At 44.0% G+C, this 22,060-nt stretch overlaps 1 protein-coding gene across 7 annotated transcripts in view; it reads right to left on the bottom strand.

The window, feature by feature from the left end:
* SIPA1L2 (signal induced proliferation associated 1 like 2) overlaps positions 1-22,060 on the bottom strand; it is a 212,729-nt gene that overhangs the window by 84,081 nt on the left and 106,588 nt on the right. For all 7 annotated transcript variants that reach the window (XM_072823065.1, XM_072823066.1, XM_072823061.1 and 4 more), the window contains 2 exons: positions 6,335-6,468; positions 4,455-4,643 (listed from right to left, as the gene is read on the bottom strand). In XM_072823065.1, the coding sequence (XP_072679166.1) occupies positions 4,455-4,643; positions 6,335-6,468 (323 nt within the window). The remainder of the gene's footprint in view (positions 1-4,454; positions 4,644-6,334; positions 6,469-22,060) is intronic.

Raw genomic sequence — 22,060 nt, 5'->3', positions numbered from 1 at the left:
ACTAGCAATATCACCATGGATGCTGGTGATCTCAGCGATTGTCAGGATCCATACCGATCCTCTAACGAGCCAACCCCATCCTAGATATGCTGGTCTGACGTCTCTTTTGCCATTAGAGGATGATTTCGACTCTCTCCAGTTACCTGGCTCTAGCCTTAACGGGAGTCCAGCAGAGATGCAGCGGTATGGTTAGCGCTAGTGCATGTGACCCCTACATCCCATGGGCCTGAACGCCCATCCATCCCGGCTTCCACAGCCTCCCCTGCACCCAGAGACTGCCACACTGTCCTCCACATCCTTGCAGCTCATTCTGTCCGCCCGTGCCCTGCTCCTCTACCTGCCACTCACAACAGGCCTCTGCCAGCACCATGTGTCAACATCATCTGGCCACTGCATCTTGGGCTACCGAAGCCTCCAAGTCCCATGGCCGCTCCTGAAGCCTGTCTCAGTCTAAGCCTGTCTCAGTCTGCCCTGGCATCCCTAGTGGGAAACTCCTTTCCCTCCTCACGTCCACCCTTTTGGGAGGAGGCCCAGAGCAAAGCTGTGTGAGGCCCTGCAGTTTGGGCTGGTATGGCTTCATGCCCATTAAGCAGAGTGCTCACCAGATTGGCACAATTTCTCTATGTGATTCCAGAGTCTTCTGGACTTGATATTCCTAGGGGGCTCTCATTCAGGCAAAGACCAACACGCAGAGAACTGGACTTCCTCAGGCCTACTTTGCTGGCTGGAGTGCTGTCCATATCACATCTTTCTTCCCAGACACTGGACAAACCAGGCAGAGTCTAGACCCTGACTGTGAACTGGATCTGTGTTCCCTCCAAGAAGCCCCTAGGCCCATAAAAATTATGGTATGTGGTACCAATAGATCTCAAAACCCCCAAGTATTCACAACAGCCACCAGAGCTCTGCTGCAGTGAAAATGTCCTGGGGCACACACATAGCATCGCATGGGCTTCACACACATTTACTGTAAGGAGCCCACAAAGTGGAACTGTCTTTAGGGACTTGGAACAAATAATTGGAGTTTGCTTGCTACAATGACTGTCATTCCACTAAAGCAATAACAGAATGAAACACTGTGAAGAGACTTCTCTGACTTGAATCTCTTACAAACCTCATGAAAACACTCGACCATCACTCCTCTTGTGTGGTATCACAGAACTAGCAGTTCTCAGAACTGCGGTTAATCAGTTAATCAGGGCATAAAACAAAGAGGAGACCCCAGCTACCAAGTACTAAAATTCCCAATTGTCTTAGAACCAGGTTTGCATCCAAGCCTCCAGACCTCGGGCCGCCCCCCAAACTCTCACCCTTCCCACTGCCCTTGACTTAACTGCTCTGAACTACAGCCAGTCTCATGGTCCTGGCGGGAGTTCGGCTGATTCCAGAGCATCATCAGTACTGTTAGAAACCAGAAATACTTGCTTGTAGAAACTGCATACGGCTTCAGTGCTGAAAGCTGGACTTACAGACAGGCTGCCCAGACAGACAACCAGCACAGTAGGTTTCCTTTGCTTCCTAAGACAGGATAACAACTGACTGCTCTTATTCCCAAGGGCAGAAGTCTTGTTCTCATTGACAAGGAAATTTAAATTTACTTTTTTTTTTTTTTTTTTTTAGTTTTTTTTAATTTATTTATGATAGGCACACAGTGAGAGAGAGAGAGAGGCAGAGACACAGGCAGAGGGAGAAGCAGGCTCCATGCACCGGGAGCCCGACGTGGGAATCCAGGATCGCGCCCTGGGCCAAAGGCAGGCGCTAAACCGCTGCGCCACCCAGGGATCCCAAGGAAATTTAAATTTAAATGAAGGTGACAAAACCCACAAAGCCTCAAAAATGTCTTGCAAATAGACTGGAGTGTGCTGGGAAGCCCTTCTTTCCGTGCTTTCTCAGGACTCCTACTCCTGGCAAGCATGCAGTCTCATTTATTTAGATCATTTCTTTAGACTCCTATGACTTCACCTGAAGCAAGCCTGGTATGTATGCATATATAGCTAGAGTGAGGGGACAAGAGGGAAGTCAGCCTGAAAACAAATCAATCATTCTGCCAAAGATGTCATGATATTCTAAGACAGTGAGCGGCCATAATTTGAAAGTTTTTTTACACTGACCTATATAATTTTATGAAGTCATCTGTTCTATAAATTAGGATTGTCTCTTAAAACAGGAAAAATGGGATTTGAGAGGTTGAGAGGTGAATTTATGTAAAGTAACAAAAGTTTCAGAGTCTCACTTAATAATTACTTCCTTTATCATTCTCCATTGAGGGGAGTTTTTCTGCTCAAAACATCTTAACGAATGTAAAGAATGGAACATGTATGTGATCTAAACTTCTGCTGAACCTCCTGCTTATGAACCAGTGTCGTGAACACAGCGATGCACTCAATGACTGTGCTGGACCCAGTTTGTGAGCTACAAACCCCAGGGAAGCAGCACATGACCATGTATCCCTTCAGTACTTTTCAAGATTAACCCTCCCCCGCCCCCCGCCCAAGAACAGTGCCCTAGAAGTGACCCATCGCACTCCTGTGCAGATTTACTATTAAGAAGGTGAATAAAAAGAGCACTACCTAGAATAAATTCTCAAACACTCTAGCAGGTTAGTGGCAACTTTTAATGAACCTTTAAAAACTCGGATGTTAAAAAAAAGAAACAGCCGTCCAATCTAAAGGATGAATATAAATAGTATCTCTTCCTCATGTCATATAGGAATCAGACACCATCAAGAGGTCAGGGTAAGTGACAACGTCACACTGTACACCATTAGAAAGTATACCAAAGTCAAACAAATACAACTGCCAAAGAAAAACCACACGAAATTCAACCAGAGTAAATGATGCATCGGTCTGCTTAAAAGCAGAGCTTGATTTTGAAAGCATGAAGTTTTACATCAGACTACAAAAAGGTATTCATTTAAAAGCAGTTAAACTCTTCATTAACAACAAAAAAATTGCCCAGTATAGCTTCTGGACCTATTCTGCTGAGCAGACATCCCCAGTACTTGCTTCATTTTGTGAGGAGAGGGTCAACTCTAGTTGCTGTGATGTCTCTCAGGGCCTTGAGGACTTTGGGATTCACGCCTGTGGAACATGGGCCATCTGTGGGAGTTTCCACAGCATCCCAAGGGTACAAGCTACCTCATCCACCAAGTACAGCCAAGCAAGCATAGTGATATATTATGTGCAGTGTTAATTTCTTAGACAAAATTACCATTTCATCACTTTTGGAATTCTAGCCATCTGAGTATCAAATACACCATCAATATACCACATTGATGTTATTGGGTCAACCAAGAAATACCTCCTATTCTCTCTAAAACAGGCAAAAAAAATTTCTTTAGAAAATTCTGGAATAGACATTATTTTTTTAGTTTTTTTACAGCATGCATTTAAAAAAAAATCCACTCATTTGAAATCTATTGCATACACTGGGATGCTGACCTCTTAGTTTCCCACTACAAGTTATCTCACATCTGACACTTGAAAGATCTCTTCCTGTCTTCTGGGCCACTGTTCCTATCCTGTCCATCATTAATTAATTCTGGGACGATGTCAACGGCCCATAATTGAACTCCAGCCCATCATCAGTCTTTATCTTCACCAGCCTGTCTCATTCCCTTCCAGCAGGATAATCTTTAATATAATACAGCTCTGATCCTGTCTTGTCCTACCAAAAAGCTTCAGTGGCTCCCTACTGCCTCCTAAATCACGTGCAAACTCCTTAGCCTAGCTTTCAAGGTCTATATATGCTCTAGCTTTTTTTTTTTTTTTTTTTTTAACTACACCCTCCTGAGATGTGCCCCTGGCTTATAAAGAAACTCATCAGAGTTCCTAAAGCAGCCAACTCCTTCCAATCCCCTCCTGGAATTCTACGTAAATTCCAGTTACAATGCCACCTCCTTCAGGAGATGTACCGTCAAATGTTCTTTCTTCTTTTCCCAAGGCACTCACTGCATTTAAACTTCCCCAAGGTCCATTCCCATATCTGCCCTGCAGAGGTCTTGGTCTTACTTTCCCTCCAGGGGGGAAGGGACTACTTCTCTATATCAGTGTCCCCAATGCACAATGTGCACTTCCATCTGTTAGCATGAATGCCTCACACAGTGGACAAGAATAAATGTTAGTTTGGGGAAAGGTCCAATGTGAGTTTGTTAAACCCTGGAAAAAATACCACTGCTCTCTAAGAATCATGAATCAGCTGTGCTCTTGTGAGGATACAAGACACAGGACACACCAGAGCCTTGGTAAAAAACCATACAGGTCACGACTCAGCAGGAGGAGAACTACACTAGAAAGCCATTGTGTTTCTTAGGAACAACCAGAGGAGGGGAAACATGCTTTGAGGCATTAAAAATAAATGATCTTAAAAGAAAGATGGATGGGAAGAGTCCAAAACATTCAGAAACACAGACACCTGCTGCTGCCCAAACGTAGAGCCCCACACACCATACACACCCCTTGTTCATCAAGCTTGAGAAGCTGCTCCGAGACTTTGGGTGAACTGGAAGCCTGTCTCAGGCACTGAATGCTCAGCTCTGGAATGACGTACTCCAGAACTTCTTTGAGAGGTAGTCCCCGCGCGGTTCCATGCCTGGCAGTGGAGGGTATGGCATCTTCTAGAATTGCTCCTCGTAGGGTGGTAAGCTGCAGGGGCAGAACAGAAGACTTCAGAACATCACAGAAGAGTTTGTGTTTATGCTCGGGGACTTCTTGAAAGCATACTTTCTTAGTTGCCTTCCTCGCAGGTTAAGTCTCTTTTCTGAGGGGGGCAAAAGTGACATCAGCTCTCAACTGGTAGAAGCAAAATCAACACGCCCAGAGTCTTTAGATGACAAAAGTGCATAGGGCTCAGGGAGAAGGCAAGAGGGGGCTGAATCAGTGCCTGGAGGAGGATGGGAGCCAGGCAGAACCCTGATGTTCCTGCAGTTCTCAGGCCAACCAGAGGAGGACGCTGAGGAGAAGTTGGATGTCATGGGGCTGGGCCTGGCCCCAGGCACCTTCTCCCTAGCCCTCCCTTCTCTTTTCCTACTGCCCTGTTGTTCCACATTGACTTTTGTTCCATTCCTTTCTCTTCTCCTATTTAACTTTCCACTGCTGATGAGTCCTGAAGCTGAATGGGGACATCCAGTGACACCCAGGGGCAGGGTGATTCAGGGCTCAGGAGATTTCTTACTATTGAATTTTGCCTCATGACTTGTGATAGGTCCTCAAATGTGTAATGAATGCCTGGGACTGCCATCCAGAGAGGAAATCCCAGCACTGCAAGTCAAGAGACCTCACTCTGACTCTACCCACTCTGACTCTGGGAAGAGGACTGATAGTGGTCTACAGAGTCAGGGTGACGGTTGTAGCAATGATGTCTGCCGTGTGCGTGACGCTCTAGAACACCACTGCCCAGCAGTTTTGTGCAATGATGAGAATGCTCTCCACTCTCACTGGTTGATACAGGAGCCACTGGCTCCAGGTGGTTACTGGGCACTGGACATGTGACCATCATGACTGAGGAGCTGTATTTTTAATTTCCTTGAATTACTTTAAATAGTCACATGTGGCTAAAAGCTATTTAATTGGACACCACAGGCCTGTGACTTAAAACATGTCACTGCCAGAGAGGAGCTTTATCTCCCATTTATTCAGCATAGAGCCCAAATCACTGGAGCACCTGGCAACATACACAGTGGAACACAGGCTCGTGCATACACAGGTCACTAGCAAACAGTTCTCTTCTCTCTCTCTTCTCTCTCTCTCTGATCTGGAAGGAGCCAACCAAAAATATGCACGCTGGAATACTTGCCAGATATATTCCCCTCTAATTACAACAGGTCAAAAGAATAAAACCTTACATGCAGGCCAGATCTCATTCTTTGTCATCAGCATCTCTAACCTATTTGGCTATACACAGTCCATTTGTACAACAATCCCACGTTTTACTCACAGCAAGGCAAGCGAGGCACGAAGCAGGAGCCTCCATGTGATGAAGTGTGCACAGCCATCCTGCTACACTCCCCTCCTCACTGTGGACTGCCTGACTGCCTGCGTTAGATTTTGAAGTGGTTTCTAAGTTCTGACATGAATTGTCCAGTTCATGTATGTTCCCTCTGAGCCTCCAAACCTTGCATTCTTACCATTTTATCCATTCTATCATGTGAGAGGGAAGTAAAATCATTGCCCCTTAACATCTGTGATAGGTTTTCAAATTTTTATTTGGAAAAAATACTATAAGCTTTCTCTATGATCTTAAATACTATAATCATTAATATTATATAGTATCTGAAAGAACCTAATGCAGTAACAGCTCCAGCCTCAGGACCGTAAGGACACAAGGCAGCCATTACCTCACTTGTCCTGAAGGCTACTCGGTAGTTGAACTGGGACCCCTCTTTCTCCTTGGCGTCTTCCACCTTCTCCCTCCGGATGCTGACTGCCACGGGGCCAAGGTTTTCATCTATTCCAAAGTAGTTCTGGTGCTCTGTAACAGGAGAGAGTGGTGGCATCAAAAGAAAGGAACAAAAGACCAGATGGGTATTTCTCGACCTGTGTGTCAAATCTCTGAAAAAATATCGCAGGGGTCTGGGTACACAATCCCCTGTGTGTGATCACAGTGTTTTGTTTCCGAATCAGATGTGCTCGTATGTCTCATCTTCCATTACTTCCTCTTCCCATTCTGCTTGTTCCTAGCTCACAAGCAGCAAGGACCCTTCCGCCACCCCACCCCCACCCCCAGCCATGATTTTGGCATCACACAAACAGCATCCCCAGAAAGAGTGTGCTGCCATTCCTAGAAACTGTTGAAAGAGGAAACTACTCGAAGACCATGACTGAACAGTTCCCCTCCAGCTGGGAAGGTCATCCTCTCTGAATGAGTGTGGGCACTTGGACTAGCCAGGTAATCTTAGTGCCCAGTGCAGTGGCAAACATCACCCCTGCACTAGGAGATCACTAAAGGACCTAGCCATCTAAAGCGGAATTTAACAACAGACGGAAAAGACACAAAAGGTCATTAGCTGCTAAGATCAAACTGTATCTACTAACTCTAACTTGGTTTACTGTTATCAGCTAATCATGTCTTTCACAAAACAAACAAACACCCATTGGCCCTGCAGGGTTTCTAATCTGTACAGTCTCACTGCAATAACATATTTTGGGGGCCTTCTTTTCCATCTAGCATAGGAATCCCCCAGTATACTGCTCTAAGGGATGGCGATTTCATGGTGGGGTCATAATCCAAGACAAATTCCTATTCTTGAAGCCAATATATGAGCCTGAACTCTGCCAATGGCAGGAAACTCATACTTTGTGAGTAATCACTCTGGACACTGTCTGCTGAAAGAAGTCCAAACACTTCATTGTGACCGGATTTTTTTTTTTTTAAGATTTTATTTATTTATTTGAGAAAACAAGCAGGGGAGAGAGGCAAAAGGAGAAGCAGACTCCCCACCGAGCAGGGAGTTGGATGGAGGGCTAGATTGCAGGATCCCTGGCTCACAACGTGAGCTGAAGGCAGACTCATAGCTGACTGAGCCACCCAGGTGCCATGCAACCAAACTTTTCAAGTATTGTCTTCTAATAGGGCCCGACTTAACACAACACTCTGATGTGGTCTGAACCCATACAAAATAGAGGGATCAATTACCCCAATGTTTATTCATGCAGCTTACCTATTCTTGGTAGCCCCATCATACCATCAATCCATGTGGAACAGGTGGTAAACACAAACCCCCAGGTGGTGTTCATTTATCTCTTAAAGAACTGCTGCCAGGTCAGTTCCCCAAGGTGTATACAAGTAATTTTTTCACCCTCTATGCAGAACCAGGCTCATCCCTTCTGACTGTCACCCTAAAGCTTTTGGCCCATCTTTCCTGACTCTTCATTTTTTAGTTAAAAAGAAATGTATCAGGTATTTATAAACTTGAAGAAAACTGTAGGTATTCGAAAGCCTTTTAGTTATAACGTTTTCTACTGCATTAATTTTTGAAGGAATAAGAAATGTCATTCAGAAGAAGAAATCAGGGTGAAAATAGTGCCTACCATTGGCCAGGGCAAGCATCACCCAAAGCCAATGAAGACTACCAGCTAGACCTTGAAAAGGCATTTATTTCTTTTCCTCTTTATTTTCATGATCATTTACTCCTTTACCTTTTGCAACCCAATGAGATTAACACTGTCATTATTTCTCTTTATAGAGCGACGGCTACAAGCAGTGAGTGCACTATTTTAGGGGCTGGAGGGTGAGTTATTGACTTGCTATTGTCCTGGAATTACACAGTAGGAAACAGGCCTTTGTTTTTGATGCATAACTCATCCCCTGTGTAAATTATATGCTAGTAACAGCCAGGTTAACTGTTATAATCCAGAACAACTCCAGGGAAACCAAACACACATTGTAAAGAAAATGTATGGGGTTGAGGAGAGCTGATCCAGCAGCAGTTAATCTGAGTTTTAAACAAGAATTTAAAAATATTCATTGTGAACAGAGACTAGAAGTTAATTGTCTACTTCAGACAACTAGGTATATTATCATTTTGTTAAAGTTGGCATTATTGACTATTAGACCCATGGGCATTATAGTAGATCCTGTGGAAAATGCATCCTTACACTTAAATCAGTTTAGGATTTTCTTAGTTGCAGTTAGTAACTGTCCTGACAAGAACTTTCCTCTTTGTCTAGTTTTTCATAAGGCAAATGCATTAAGAAAAATATTCAGAAAGTGCACTAAAACCTAACCAGTCATCATCATGAAAAAACTTCCTTCCTAGAACCCACTTTGACAGGTTACTTGCAAAAATTCTCAAATCAATTCCCTATTAGGCATTTGAGGAATCCTGCTGAAGTGAATAAAATCCTGCTTCAACTTATTTTAGAGAGAAAAAAGAATGACTAAATAAAACCCCTTCTTGTGGTGAAATTGAGAGTCCAGATTAAGGGAATCAAATCACTAATTCTAACAGCTGACAACTAAAAATCACATGGTGTGTGCTGCTCTCATACTCAGCAGAAGCTGCAGGCACAACAGACCAGGGCAGCCAGGGTCTCATGGCAGGGGTAGGGGCAGGCTGCAGGGGAACACCTGGAAAGTTTCTGGGCTGGGGGAGCTATCCTGCATCTTGATGGTGCTAGTGGCAATGCATCATATTCATTTTTCAAAATTCTTAGAACTCTACACTTAAAAAAGGGTGAGTTTCACCATAGGTAAAGTATACCTTTATTTTTTAAAATTAGGGAAGAAAAGAAGGTGGATGAGAGAAAAGCTAGTGGGTCTGGCCAGTGGATGGGTCTCTGACAAGACAGGAGTCATGAATGCTCCCCCAGCCTGTACACCATCTCTCCAGCCCTGCATACCTGCTCCTCAAGTGTTCGCTTTCTCCCCCTCCCCCTTCTCTCCCACCCCACAGCCCTGGCAGGCCTGTCTGCCATGCTGGGCACTCTTGGCTCTGGGGGTGTCCTTTCTGAGTGAGCCACCTCCGGCCTCTCTTATCCCAAGTCTCCACTGTCAGCCCATGACTGTCTGTTCTGACTCTGTCTCTGTTTTTTTGACGTATCTGTCTGAATGTCTGTCCATCTGTTTGTCCTTCCAGCCACCCACCCACCTTCTCCTGGAAGTTCCTCAGCGACATCACCCCAACTCTCTACAGACTCCTCTCCCGTAACTCCTCTAACCCACACGTTTGCCCCCTCGACCTGGCACATCCTTCACTTTTCATTCTAACACATCCTTTAAGACCCAACCCAAGGATCACTTCCACTGCAAATAATCGCCTCACCTCCAGATGAGGCTGAGTCCTTCAACTTTTAGGTCTTCAAGGCCTGATACAATAGGCCCTAATAAATGATAAGTACTTAACAAATTGTACTTGAATTAAGGAACTAAAGTAGCCTCCCTTGGTAATGCTCAAAAATACTGGTCTTACTGAACTTCAACCAAGACTATAAAAGTTAAACAAGGAGGGACACCGGGGTAACTCAGCAGCTGAGCATCTGCCTTTGGCTCAGGTGGTGATCCCCGGGGTCCTAGGATCAAGTCCCACATGGGACTCCCTGCAGGGAGCCTACCTCTTCCTCTGACTGTCTCTGCCTCTCTATTTGTGTCTCTCATGAATAAGTAAATAAAATCTTAAAAAAAAAAAATTAAAACAAGGAGGCAGCTCATTTCATGCTGGTGAGTGGAGAAGGCAGCATGAAAGGTCTTGGGACCAGAAATGTAGCAGGTCCTGCCCTCAGGAGAGGGGCAATATAGTTTCTTGAAATATTTACACCAATTACAACTCACATGTTGAATCAGTGTCCTAATGCTGCTATAACAAATTGCCACAAGCATGGAGGCTCGAAGCAACACTCACTAATGGTCTCAGCTCTGGAGGTCAGAAAGCCAAAACCCATTTCAATGGGCCACAGTCAAGATGATGGATGGGATGCATTCCCTCAGGAGGCTCTGTTTCCTCGCCTCTTCCAGCTTGTAGAGCTATATTCCTTGAATTCCTTGGTTCACATGGCCCCTTCTTCTATCTTCAAGTCCAGCCCCAGATCCTGCTTCAGGGGCCACACTGCATTCTGCTCTGTCAGACTTGCCTCCGCCTACCTCTTACACGGACACTTAGGATGACATTCAGATTCCACCCAGAGAATCCAGCACAGTCTCTTGGTCTCAAGATTCTTAACTTTACCACATCTGGAAAGCTGCTTTTGACATATAAGGTAAGATTCACAGGCTCTGGTGATTAGGACCTGGGTATCTCTGGGGGCCAGTATTCAGCCCACCACACACACTTCATTCATTCACGCAAATACAGAGCATGGGCTAGGTCTGAGTTATACACCAGACACTGATAAATATGAGGGAAACAACATCGAGCACAACATCGAGCATCGATTTTGCTTCACAAAATCTTAGTCAGTGGGGCTAGCACTCATCGGAAACAGATTCTAAGTTCTATGACACGAATAAGCATGAAGTACCCTGGAAGCACCGCCAATATCCTCTATGGATAGAACCAACAATCCAGAAGAAAAATGCCACACACGCAGTCAAAGTAAATGTCACAAGGCCCATCTAGCCTATTTTAACATATTCATATGCACATAATTTTAAAAAGCTACTCTCCTTCTTGTTCTCCATTTTTCATCATTCTTAATTCCATTCCTACAAAACACTTCGAATTCTATTACAGACTGAGTATTCTAACCCACAACCGCAATGTGTCGCCTCCACCTTTTAAGGCTTGCACTTGGCTTTAGTGATGCTTTGTAGCCCTCTATCATTCATTCACATCTTTGTTTGGATTTAGCCCAAGGTCCTTGATGTTTTAGGATAATGTAAATAGTATCTTTCAAAAAGTTTCCATTTCTATTTGTATATTTCTAGTATATAGATAGTTCAGATCTGAGATTTGATTATTTCTCCTTTCTGTTTGATCAGTTTCTGTGGGTTCCCCCCCCCCCAACCTATTCTGAAGCCATGATTTTGGTGCTTGGAACTGACCCTTTTATCATTATAAAATACCTCTCTTCATCTATAGTGACCCACCTTGTTTTACAGGCCACTTCATGTTGCCCTGACTGGGGGGACCCAGCTGTTCTATCGGGGAAATCCCCAGGTCTCAGTACAGGGGTGTCTTTTTCTCTTGAGCCCATCCATGGCTCCTTGAAAGTTCTCCCATTTTCCTGTATGGAGGTATTTAGCCCAAATAAAGACACAGGGCTGGGCATCTCACTGTTTTGATTTTCACTTACTCCCTAGTCTTGAGGTTGAGTGCCCTTGTCCTGTCTTTAGCTGTGCTGTTATTCAACTTCCCCAGAATAAATCTTCAATCCACATCCCCACCCCACCCCCAGCCGGGTGGGGCTGAGCAGTCAAGGGACTACAAGGGACAGGAAAGAAAACCCAGCTTTTTAAACATATTTAATTAGTTCCCTACTCTCACTCCTGCCCCAGCTCTTCTTCAGATGAACCTGGTTCTGTAGTGGATGAACTGGCTTCCTGATGGCTGGTCTCTGCCACACACACACACCCCCCCATGCTGGAGGGGTGGTGTTTTCCAATCTGCAAAACTGGTCTAGCTCTTCCATCTGCTTTGGTGTATCTAGTCTTCCACTGCTTCTCTCTAGTTCTCTCCTTTGTGGCTTTATGCCCTTTGTTATTCCTTCAGGATCATTCTTAGTGATGTTTTAGAAGGAGAGAAAACACGTGTCTCCAATTTGCCACACCAAACTAGCAGTTCCAAACTTATGTACTCTTAAATACCTGTGATTCTAGTAAGCCTGATTACTGATTTCTGAATTTGGGCTATACTAACATATCCCCTGTTTGAGCCCTGGGTGAATTACATAACCCTTCTTAACCTCAGTGCGAGCTTCCTGCCCCACTCAAACATGTATCATACTTATCACCCTTAAGCAGTAGTCCCTTTACTGCTCAGCCCCACCTAGCTGGGGGTAGGGGGTGTGGATTGAAGATTTGTTCTGGAAAAGTTGAATAACAGCACAGCTAAGGACAGGACAAGGGCACTTAGCCTCAAGACTAGGGAGTAAGTGAAAGTCAAAACAGTGAAATGCCCATTATAAAGGAAGACATAAATATTAGACAAAAAACTAAATCACAAACAAAAAAGGACTGGACATAAAATAAACAGCATCATGGGGCATTTTGACTTTGAGCCCAACAGTGCTATAAAGTTCAAGGGTCAGCCTGAAGGTGATTCACACTTATAATCTCAAAATCCAGACCTATAATCACCTAGACAAGCTAGATCCCATTCATGGTAGTCTTTTAAAGAATGCAGTGGCACATATCCTACTTAATTATTTCTATCAATGGGATCCCTGGGTGGCGCAGCGGTTTGGCGCCTGCCTTTGGCCCAGGGCGCGATCCTGGAGACCCGGGATCGAATCCCACGTCGGGCTCCCGGTGCACGGAGCCCGCTTCTCCCTCTGCCTGTGTCTCTGAGCCTCTCTCTCTCTCTCTCTGTGACTATCATGAATAAATAAATAAAATCTTAAAAAAAAAAAATTATTTCTATCAAGAAGTATATTTAAAAACAAAAAAAAACCCTGAGTGAATCCGAAATTTGGATATTGCCTTTTTCACCAAAAATGGCAGGCAAATTAGTGAAAGAACTTTTTTAATTTTATGTCTGCCTCCCCACACTTTCATTTTTTCTCTCCCCATTTTACACACTCTTTGAATTCAAGCAGAGAGTTGACGTTCCTGCCACTTAGTCATCACACCTTTGAGCATGCCAGCTCTGAGGCCTCCTAGCTGTTTTCCAGGGGGTCCTTCAATATGCTTTCAGTTTGCCAGGGAATAGACAGCAGGCTACCTGGATATGTCTCGAAAGAAGTCACAATCTCCTGCTGTACAGCGTAATATGCACAGCATACAGCTTCCACGTACCATCAGGGAATGTACTCCCTCCAAAGTCTCCACTGAGGAGCCAAGTTGACCCCTTCAAATGACACCCTTCAGGACAGCTCAGCTTGCTCGTCTGCATCATGTGATACTATCCATCTGAGGGCAGAGGACAATGAGCAAGTCCCCCTCATCCACTGGAAACTATCTTTATCCCAAGCACATGATTTCCATAAAATTGCTTTAAGGGTGCAATCAAATAAAATCCTTCCTTGGCAGAATGGAAACTGTGAAAAGACTAGAAAAGCTGAATGAAAATCCATATATCATGCAAATACAACAGGGCAAAATCAAAAAAATTGGTTAATGAGATTGCAGTGTAGGAAATGAGATTCTGTGCATCTATCTCTGTGGTGCATTTTGTGTAGTTAGGAAAGAAAAAAATCTAACTCAGAAGAGCTTAAAAAAAAAAAAAAAAAAAAAAGGCAGGGCCACTTGCCATCAGGGCCCAAAGGCTATTTCCAGGTACTGCAGTATCTTGGAAGGAACATTTATCAGGTTCATCACTAATGAATTGAATAGATGAGGATCTCAATTCTGCAGGGCCTCCTGAGGTCAGGTATGTAAAAGCAGCACCCAGAGTTCTCTGCCTTACATTCTTAGATGTTAGCCCTACATGGCTCAGCCACCATTATCAAGTCCTCCAAAGTCACGAGAGACTGTGGACTGGGCCCTGCACCCTTCACTCCGTGAATGCACACAGCAGAAGCTTTCCTCCATCATGGAGAAAAGCAGCAGTTTTCTTGCTATTTTTCCATAAAACAGAGTTTAATGTTTCTTCGTTCTTTCAACAGCAAGTGGATCGCTTAATTGTTGGCTCACTGCCTCTCTGGGTTACATCCATGGCTGCAGGTGGCTGTTGCCTAAATTCCCACCTACGATCATCTTCTTTAACCTTTGCCTCTAAACAATCGTGTGTATGCATTTTAGATCAGCTCCCCTGTTCAGAGCTCTCTTAGACTTACAGAGAAAAAGTCAACAAGGGACAATGAGTGGATGGATGGATGGATGAATAGAACAATAGGGCCTGCTTCTACAGATAATAATGAGTCATTAGATAACTTCAAGAAGTTTCAAGCTCCCTGTTCATGTTTCATGGATTAAATTACTGAAATTACTGAATGCATTTTTGCATTTCTGAAGACTCCTTCGACCAAAATTTAACCAAAGTATTAGTTAAGTTTGAGAATGAGGTGTTACAGTGAAAATAACAACATTTAATAAACCTAACATAAATGAACTCATTTCCTTCTCCCTACCTTTGAGGAGGTATCCCCATTTTACAGATAATATTCCTGAAGCTGAGGGGCTAGATGACTTGCTCGGGGTCTTGCAGGGTGACACAGAGGATGCTCACCTTGGTGGGCTGGTCTAGGATTCTCTCATGCAAAGGGTGTTGAGAGTCATGGAAAGTTTGAATTCTAAAAATAAATTAATGCATGGTAAAATGAACACAACTTAAAGATGAGTCAACAAATCTGTCCTGAACATAAGGACAGTATCTTGGGAGATACCGTTGTAGGAAAACCTCGAATAAAAAGGGAAAGACTGGAAAAAAAAGGCAGCCGTCAAAGGCTTCCTTCGATAATCCACAATTTTGAGAGTTATTTACTACAAGAGGAAGAAGAGAACACTAGGAAAGCAAAGAAGAATTCACTGTGGAAAAGCCAAGGAAGGGGCAATCGCCCAGCTTTTTCATTGTATTTCCTAAGTATGGTAAAGAGTGAAATAAATCTTGGAACAAAGACAAGGTAGGTCGGTTTCACTAAGCTTCCAGGTGTTCTAAGACCTTATGTTCCAAAGACTCTGACTTCCAACTTGCTGTACCAAGATGCAAGGAAGTCTAACCACCACATCAGTTACACTGCACCGAAATATTACAGTATCCATTCCTCTACTCCTAGGGAAATAAACAAAACCTTATTTCCTCTTCCTCAAATAATCAATTCCTGATAAACTCTGAGGCCAGAGGGTCCACAGGAGGAAATCTGCAGTTCTCTCCAAGTTCCTAAAACACGGCAACAGGTGGGAGCTGCCAGCCAGAGTTTCCCACTGCCAGCCGTGTGGAACTGATACCATTATAACCCACGAAGCTGGATCTCCCATGCAGCTGGGCAGCTCCTCCCTGCTCAGAGCTGGCTGGGCCTCAATGGGAGCTCTGTTTGTGGAGTTCACACTGGCCAGCCAGAGAGGTGAAGAGCAGAAGCGACTGTGTCCCCTCCAGGAGGAGGACTTTGCATCCCAGAACAGTCCTATTAAATTGGACTCAGTTCACCCAATATGAATTTAATAGTGTCCAACTCCCTATTAATTTCTTCAGTGACTATTTAAAACTGGAAGGGGTGGGGGGAGAAGCCACCAGGCATGAAATTCAAAGCAAATGCAGCCATGCATCACTTAGGCATGGGAGCCACAGGGCCCCCTGCCATATGGTTCTACTTTTTCCCTCCTTTTTAACCCTTTTAATCGTTAAAATAAAGTACTGCCCCTTGAAATGTGGCACCAGTGGTACAGACAACAGTTTCTTTCTAGAGAGAAAGGTTTTACACATTTATTTAAGAACCACTTGGGGGAGGAGGAGGCCTGTTTTGTGACAGGCATGGTCATAGGGGATATTTTTATTAGGATCCCATTTTATAGATGAGTAACTGAGGCACAAAGGAGTTGAAGGACTTGTCTAAAGCTGAGTTGGGATGTGAACCCAGGAGCCTGGCTTCAGAAAGGTCTGGGCTCCTCACATTAAGTTGTGTTGCCCTGCCCACCAGTCACAGGCCTCCGACCACAATTTGAACACATGTGTGCTTCTCTCTATTAGCAAAAAGGTAATCTCCAGTCATTAAACAGGAAGCTGGTATCGAGACAGGTGGGAGGGTTCACTACACACGTTCTGGGAGAACCCATTCCTTTTATTTGTTCATTGAGCCGATGTATGCACAAATATTATTCTTCTGTTAAAATACTAATGACAAAAATGGCCACTGGAGAAAACACAGAGCCAGTTGGGGGTAGTTAATAAAGACGTGACCTTGAAGATTCTTAGGGAAAAGAGGTTCTAGAAAGAACTGTTGGAAGTGCTGCAGATCCAACAGAGGAGTTCATCCCCGGGTGGTGGCAATGGCCCAGCCCAGGGCTAAGCACAGACATAGGATGGCCTTCAAAGCTTAAAGGTCAGCATCTTGGGGCAGAAATGGACCTTGGAAAGGCCAGTATTGCACCCTACACCATGGGGAGGAGATGGCTTTTGTTGGAGGCCCAGTCTACCTGGAGGCAACTAAAAACTCTTCTCTAAAAAGTTCTGATCTTTCCAAAAAGAATTCTAATCTGCACACACCTCAGAAGTCCTATAAAGCTAAGATGGGAAGGAGAAAATAAAAGTTTTCTCCAGCATATTACTTTTTATAAGAAACAGAAGAGATCACAGGTGAATGATGGAACTATAAACCTCTGAAGCACCAGACAGAAGGGAGACAACCGTTCAAACTAAGATTAGCTTTTCATATATGCTACAAAACCTGCCCTGTAAAAACCAATTCAGCTCCTTTACAGAGGATTTCTAAGATATGTATTTATTTCCTTGGACTTCTAGAAAATCCTAAAAAAAAAAAAATGAGTTGGGCATAAGCTTTCTTCAGAGTTAGTTCAGCAGAGATGTGGGAGCCAAAGAATCCAGGGTATCCCAAACAGCACCCCACAGCCACCTGGCCTTAACATGCAGATTTTAGGGGAAATTCAAAGGGGAAGTCTGTGCATTTCAATAATGAAGAAGAAAGTGTAAATTCTACAGCCTAATAATTACCCTGCTCTTGTACGTAAGTTTGAGGAAAATATTCCTGGCATTCCAGGGATGTGTATAGAAAGGGCTGATGGCTGCACCATCCCTGGGTGGTGCAGGGGTTTAGCGCCTGCCTTTGGCCCCGGGCGCAATCCTGGAGACCCGGGATCGAATCCCACATTGGGCTCTCGGTGCATGGAGCCTGCTTCTCCCTCTGCCTGTGTCTCTGCCTCTCTCTCTCTCTCTGTGACTATCATAAATAAATAAAAAAAAAAAATTTAAAAATGTTTAAAAAAAAAAAGGGCTGTGGCAAACTGACATTTTGTCAATTTCACTCTACTTGAAACACACTGTGGAGAGGCAGGAATCCTGAAGAGTTTAATGAAGTAACATAAATCTGTAGGTTTGTTACTTTTAAAAACTTTTAAGAACTGCCTATAAGTTCTTTTTCATGTAATTGGAAAGATTCTCATATTAAACATATGAAAATTTTTATGACTTATATTTAAAAATATTTTAAGCAAACTATTTTTAAGTTTTGATTTGTGGAAAAGCTGCAAAGATAGTAGAGTTCTCTCTATATATACTTTTAGCTCACTTTCTTAGTTGTTAATATCATACATTTCTTTGGTAAGTTCACTCTATTAATGAACCAGTATTGACACTATTATTGATCAAGTCCATCTTTTATTCAGTTTTCTGCTTTATTAGTGTCCTTTCTCTTCCAGGATCCCATCCAGAGCACCCCATTACAGGTACTCGTCATGTCTCTTACAGGCTCTCCTAGACTGTGACAGTTTCCCATACTCTCCTAGTTCTGGATGACCTTGGCAATTTTGATAAGTGGTCAGGATTCTGTAGAATGTCCCTCCTCAGGGGTTTAATGTATTTCCCTAATCAGACTGAGGTTGTGGCTTTGGAGGAAGACCCAAGAAATGCCATTCCCATCATATCAAGGGGATAAACTAACCGCATGACCTCTCAATGTTGATGTTGACCTTCAGGCCCTGGCTGGGGAGGTGCTTTCCAGACTTCTCCACTGCAATCTTTCCCTTCTCCATGCGCTAGCCCTTAGAAGGGAGTCACTAAGCACAGTCCACATGCAAGTAGAGAAGGACAATTTTTATATTTTTTCAAACTTCATGAAATTAAAACCTTTTTTATAATTTACTTTTTTAAAATAAAGATTTGTTTGTTAAAATGAACACCAATATATTTGACAGGAGGTGTTTTGCAGCTGTACTTCATCTAGGAGAGTAAGAAATAGATGTCCCTTTATCACTGTGCTTCTATCAAGTTGATGGGTTTTTCTCTGAAATAAAGCAAATACCATCATTAGCTCTTCTGCCCAGATCATGGTTGGCAAATACCTGGCGTCTACTCGTGCACCAAGGCAGATAATGATAATTGATAATGGCTTGTAAAATGCTGATGTAGCTCTACACATAATAACACAGAAGGATGATGATCATCCAAAGCAAGTTCTACAGACACAGCAATAGAAGGTTCCATTTACATAAATTTATTTGCATCAGAAAAAGCCTACAAGGATAAAGAGGAAACTGTTCATGGTGATTATCTCTTAGGGACTAGGATTTTACTTCTTTCGCTTTTGCTTCTTTATTTTCCTAAAATGATCATGTAATACTTCTATGCCACATAAAAATTCTAGACCAAAAAAAGGTATATATTGTCAATTTTAGTCAATTTCCCCCATATGAAGCAGACACATTCCTGTACCTGGGTAAAACAAGGTCCCAAAGGCTCAAACAGCCACGTTTCACTCCAAAGTCACCAAAGAGACCCAGCTTTATCCTATTCTCTATCCATTACTTTTCTTTCATTATCCAAAAAGGACATAGTCTGCCTTCTAGTTACTCCTGTCTATAGCTGTTATGGTCTGTGCAATCTGAAGGTAGAGAACATTTTTTTAATTTATTTATTTTTATTTAAATTCAATTAGCCAACATACAGTACATCATTAGTTTCAGGTGTAGTGTTCAATAATTTATCAGTTGTATATAACACCCAGTGCTCATTCCATCAAGTGCCCTCCTCAGTGCCCATCACCCAGTTACCCAATTCCCCCCACCCACCTCCCCTCCAGCAACCCTCAGTTTGTTTCTGAGGTTAAGAGTGGTTAAGAGTCTCTTAAGGTTAAGATTCTCTTAAGGTTTTTAGCGAACAGTTTTAGAACTCCTGAGTAACTGCAGGTATGCAATTTCCTAAATGAGACAAGACTTGATGGACAGACACACAGGGACCCATGAGTTATCTTTCTCCACTGTCCATTCTGGCCCCACTGGGGACAGCCCATTGCTGGCCAGAGGCTCTAAGTGCCCAGGGGCCCAGAAGGAGACAAAGCTGGCCAGTGTGCCAGCTCAAGGGTATCCAAACAGACTCGAACAAGCAGAACACCTGTCTAAGGGGCCCTTCCTCGTGGTCTGCTTCACAAATGGAAAGAGGGAAATTGTACTTCATTGGGACAAGGGAAACAGAAGCACGGCAGGCAGTACCCAATTTTCTTCATGGGCATCGCCAGCAACAGGGAGGAGCCTTCTCCAGCATTCCCTGTGCTTACTCCAGTCTTAGCCCACTCTTCCTTAAAAAGCTGTTTCAGGGAAGGCTACAGATGGATTTGCCCAGAAGTGATGAAGCTCCACAGTTTGCTGTGGCTGCCGCCACTGCCACCCCGCGGCATCAATCCTTCTGCAGAGTTCTCAACAAGCCATTCAGGGGCCCTGTGTTAGCAGAGCGCACCTCGCCATCAATCGCAGCCACTCCACGCTAACTACCCAGGAAAGAGTAAACCACATCATTAAGGCTCAGTACTTTCAACCCTTCCCAGCAATTGGGTGCCACTTAATTCTTTTGAAAATGAAATTTCACACAGAACAGTGGAGAATGGAGAAAAAGAAAAGGCAATTCTGGGAAGTATCAAAAGATCCTGGGGTGCCTGCTTCCAAAGAGAAGAACTTTTGAGTGAAGGGAAAAGAGAGAAAGGAGAACAAAGCTCCCTACAAACACACCCGATCTGGGCCAGGCGGCCCAAGGGGTTCTGTTTTTAGGTCGAGCAATGATGTTTCTGCAACTGGGGCTATGTCTGCAGATAAGAGTCTAGAGGTTGAAGCCAGGGACCGAGCTGGCTGCCTGTCCCCATTCCCACACAGTGGGGGGCCATGGCCCACTGACTGCTGGGGACCAGGGTGGCTGCCCAGCCTCTAGTCCTTCACGGGTCTGCAGTGGGACCAGGCAGGACAGCAGCCGCAGATGCTGCTGGAGCCAATTTCATTCTGAGACACACAGGCCCACCAGGGAAGAGCTAAAAATAGGAGCAAGCAGGCAGAGTTCACGGCTGCAGGCAAGAGCAGAGGGGCCGGCTTGGTCATATTCTCTCCTCCGATCCATCAGCTGGGACAACAGCACTTCCACAGCCCAGCCCCACAGAACACTGATGACAAGGCGAGCTCAGGGATTGCGGCTCCACACCCTTATCTGGCAGGCTTTGCAGAGGGTCCTTGACTTCACCTGCCTCGCTCATTCACAGGTCCACAGCAAAGCCCAGAACCAGAGTGAGCCCAATGCCTGGAGGCCCCAAATTCACAGGGTATCTGTCCTCAGGATCTTCACTGGAGCTTATTTTGAATTTCACATTCAAAGTTAACAAGTTTGCTGATGTTATTTCCAATGCCCTGGCAAACCCTAAGCAGTATATCAGAAAAAGCAGGAGAAATACACCAGTTACAGACACTTTTCAAAACTACCAGGAGTGAGAGTTGACAGTTCAAGAAGAAATCTACAAAATGCAGTCAAGAGAACTAAGAGAATCCAGCACCTAAAACTATCTCTAGGAACAGACCCTAAGGACATGACTGGTGGTGACCTTGGCTGCAGAAAGCATCCACTGCTCATTCCACAGACACATACACGTGTACTTAACACACACCACTGTATGGATGAGATGCTGGCACTAAGTGTCTGCATAAATACACATGCACACATTCACACACACATATGTAACTTTTATGTCCTGGTATTTTGTTTATTTTTATTTATTTTTATGTTTTGGTATTTTATTTTTTTATTCTTTTTTAAAAGATTTTATTTATTTACTCATGTGAGACACAGAGAGAGAGAGAGGCAGAGACACAGGCAGAGGGAAAAGCAGGCTCCATGCAGGGAGTCCGACATGGGACTCGATCCTGGGTCTCCAGGATCACACCCTGGGCTGAAGGCAGGCGCTAAACTGCTGAGCCATCCAGGCTGCCCCTGTTTTGGTATTTTAAAGGGTGATCCGCAAACTATTTACAAAACTCAGCTAGCCAAAATGACTCCATGCCTGAGGATTTCAGGGTATAATAATTCCAGTAGATTATTTTATTGGTGGCATGGACAGCCATGGCTTTGTCAATTAAAGGGTCTTAATGGGGAAGCCTATTTCTTCATGGCCTTCCTTTCCAAAAATAACTAGGTTCCACCTAAACACCATCTTTGAACAGTGTAGTATAATGTGCTGCCCCTGGACCAATACAGTCATGAGGGCCATGCATTCTTTCACAGCACAGACTAAAAAGGAAGTCCAGGTTTCTCTGAGTTCAACCAGAGGCCATGATTGAAATGGGAGCTGAGGACACACCTGGGGAAGCAAGACAGGCTGATGGAATAATTTCAGTCCCATGTGTCATCAGAACGAAAAGGGAAACGTAACTCAAATGTATGAGCAGTTGTAAAGCAAGTGCCTATTTAGCCAAACAGCTCATCCAATATCGTGACTATTCTACACATTTCTATGATTTCATAATATTAGGGTTACAGGAGATTGGTTAAATCTGAATTGATACTAAAATGAGGGAAAAAACTGATGGATGTAACAATCACAATGTACAT

Source organism: Canis lupus, chromosome 4, assembly GCF_048164855.1.
Source record: "Canis lupus baileyi chromosome 4, mCanLup2.hap1, whole genome shotgun sequence".
NCBI classification, from domain to species: domain Eukaryota; kingdom Metazoa; phylum Chordata; class Mammalia; order Carnivora; family Canidae; genus Canis; species Canis lupus.
The sequence above is the reverse complement of the archived record's forward strand: the minus strand, read 5'-3'. Positions and strand labels throughout refer to the sequence as shown.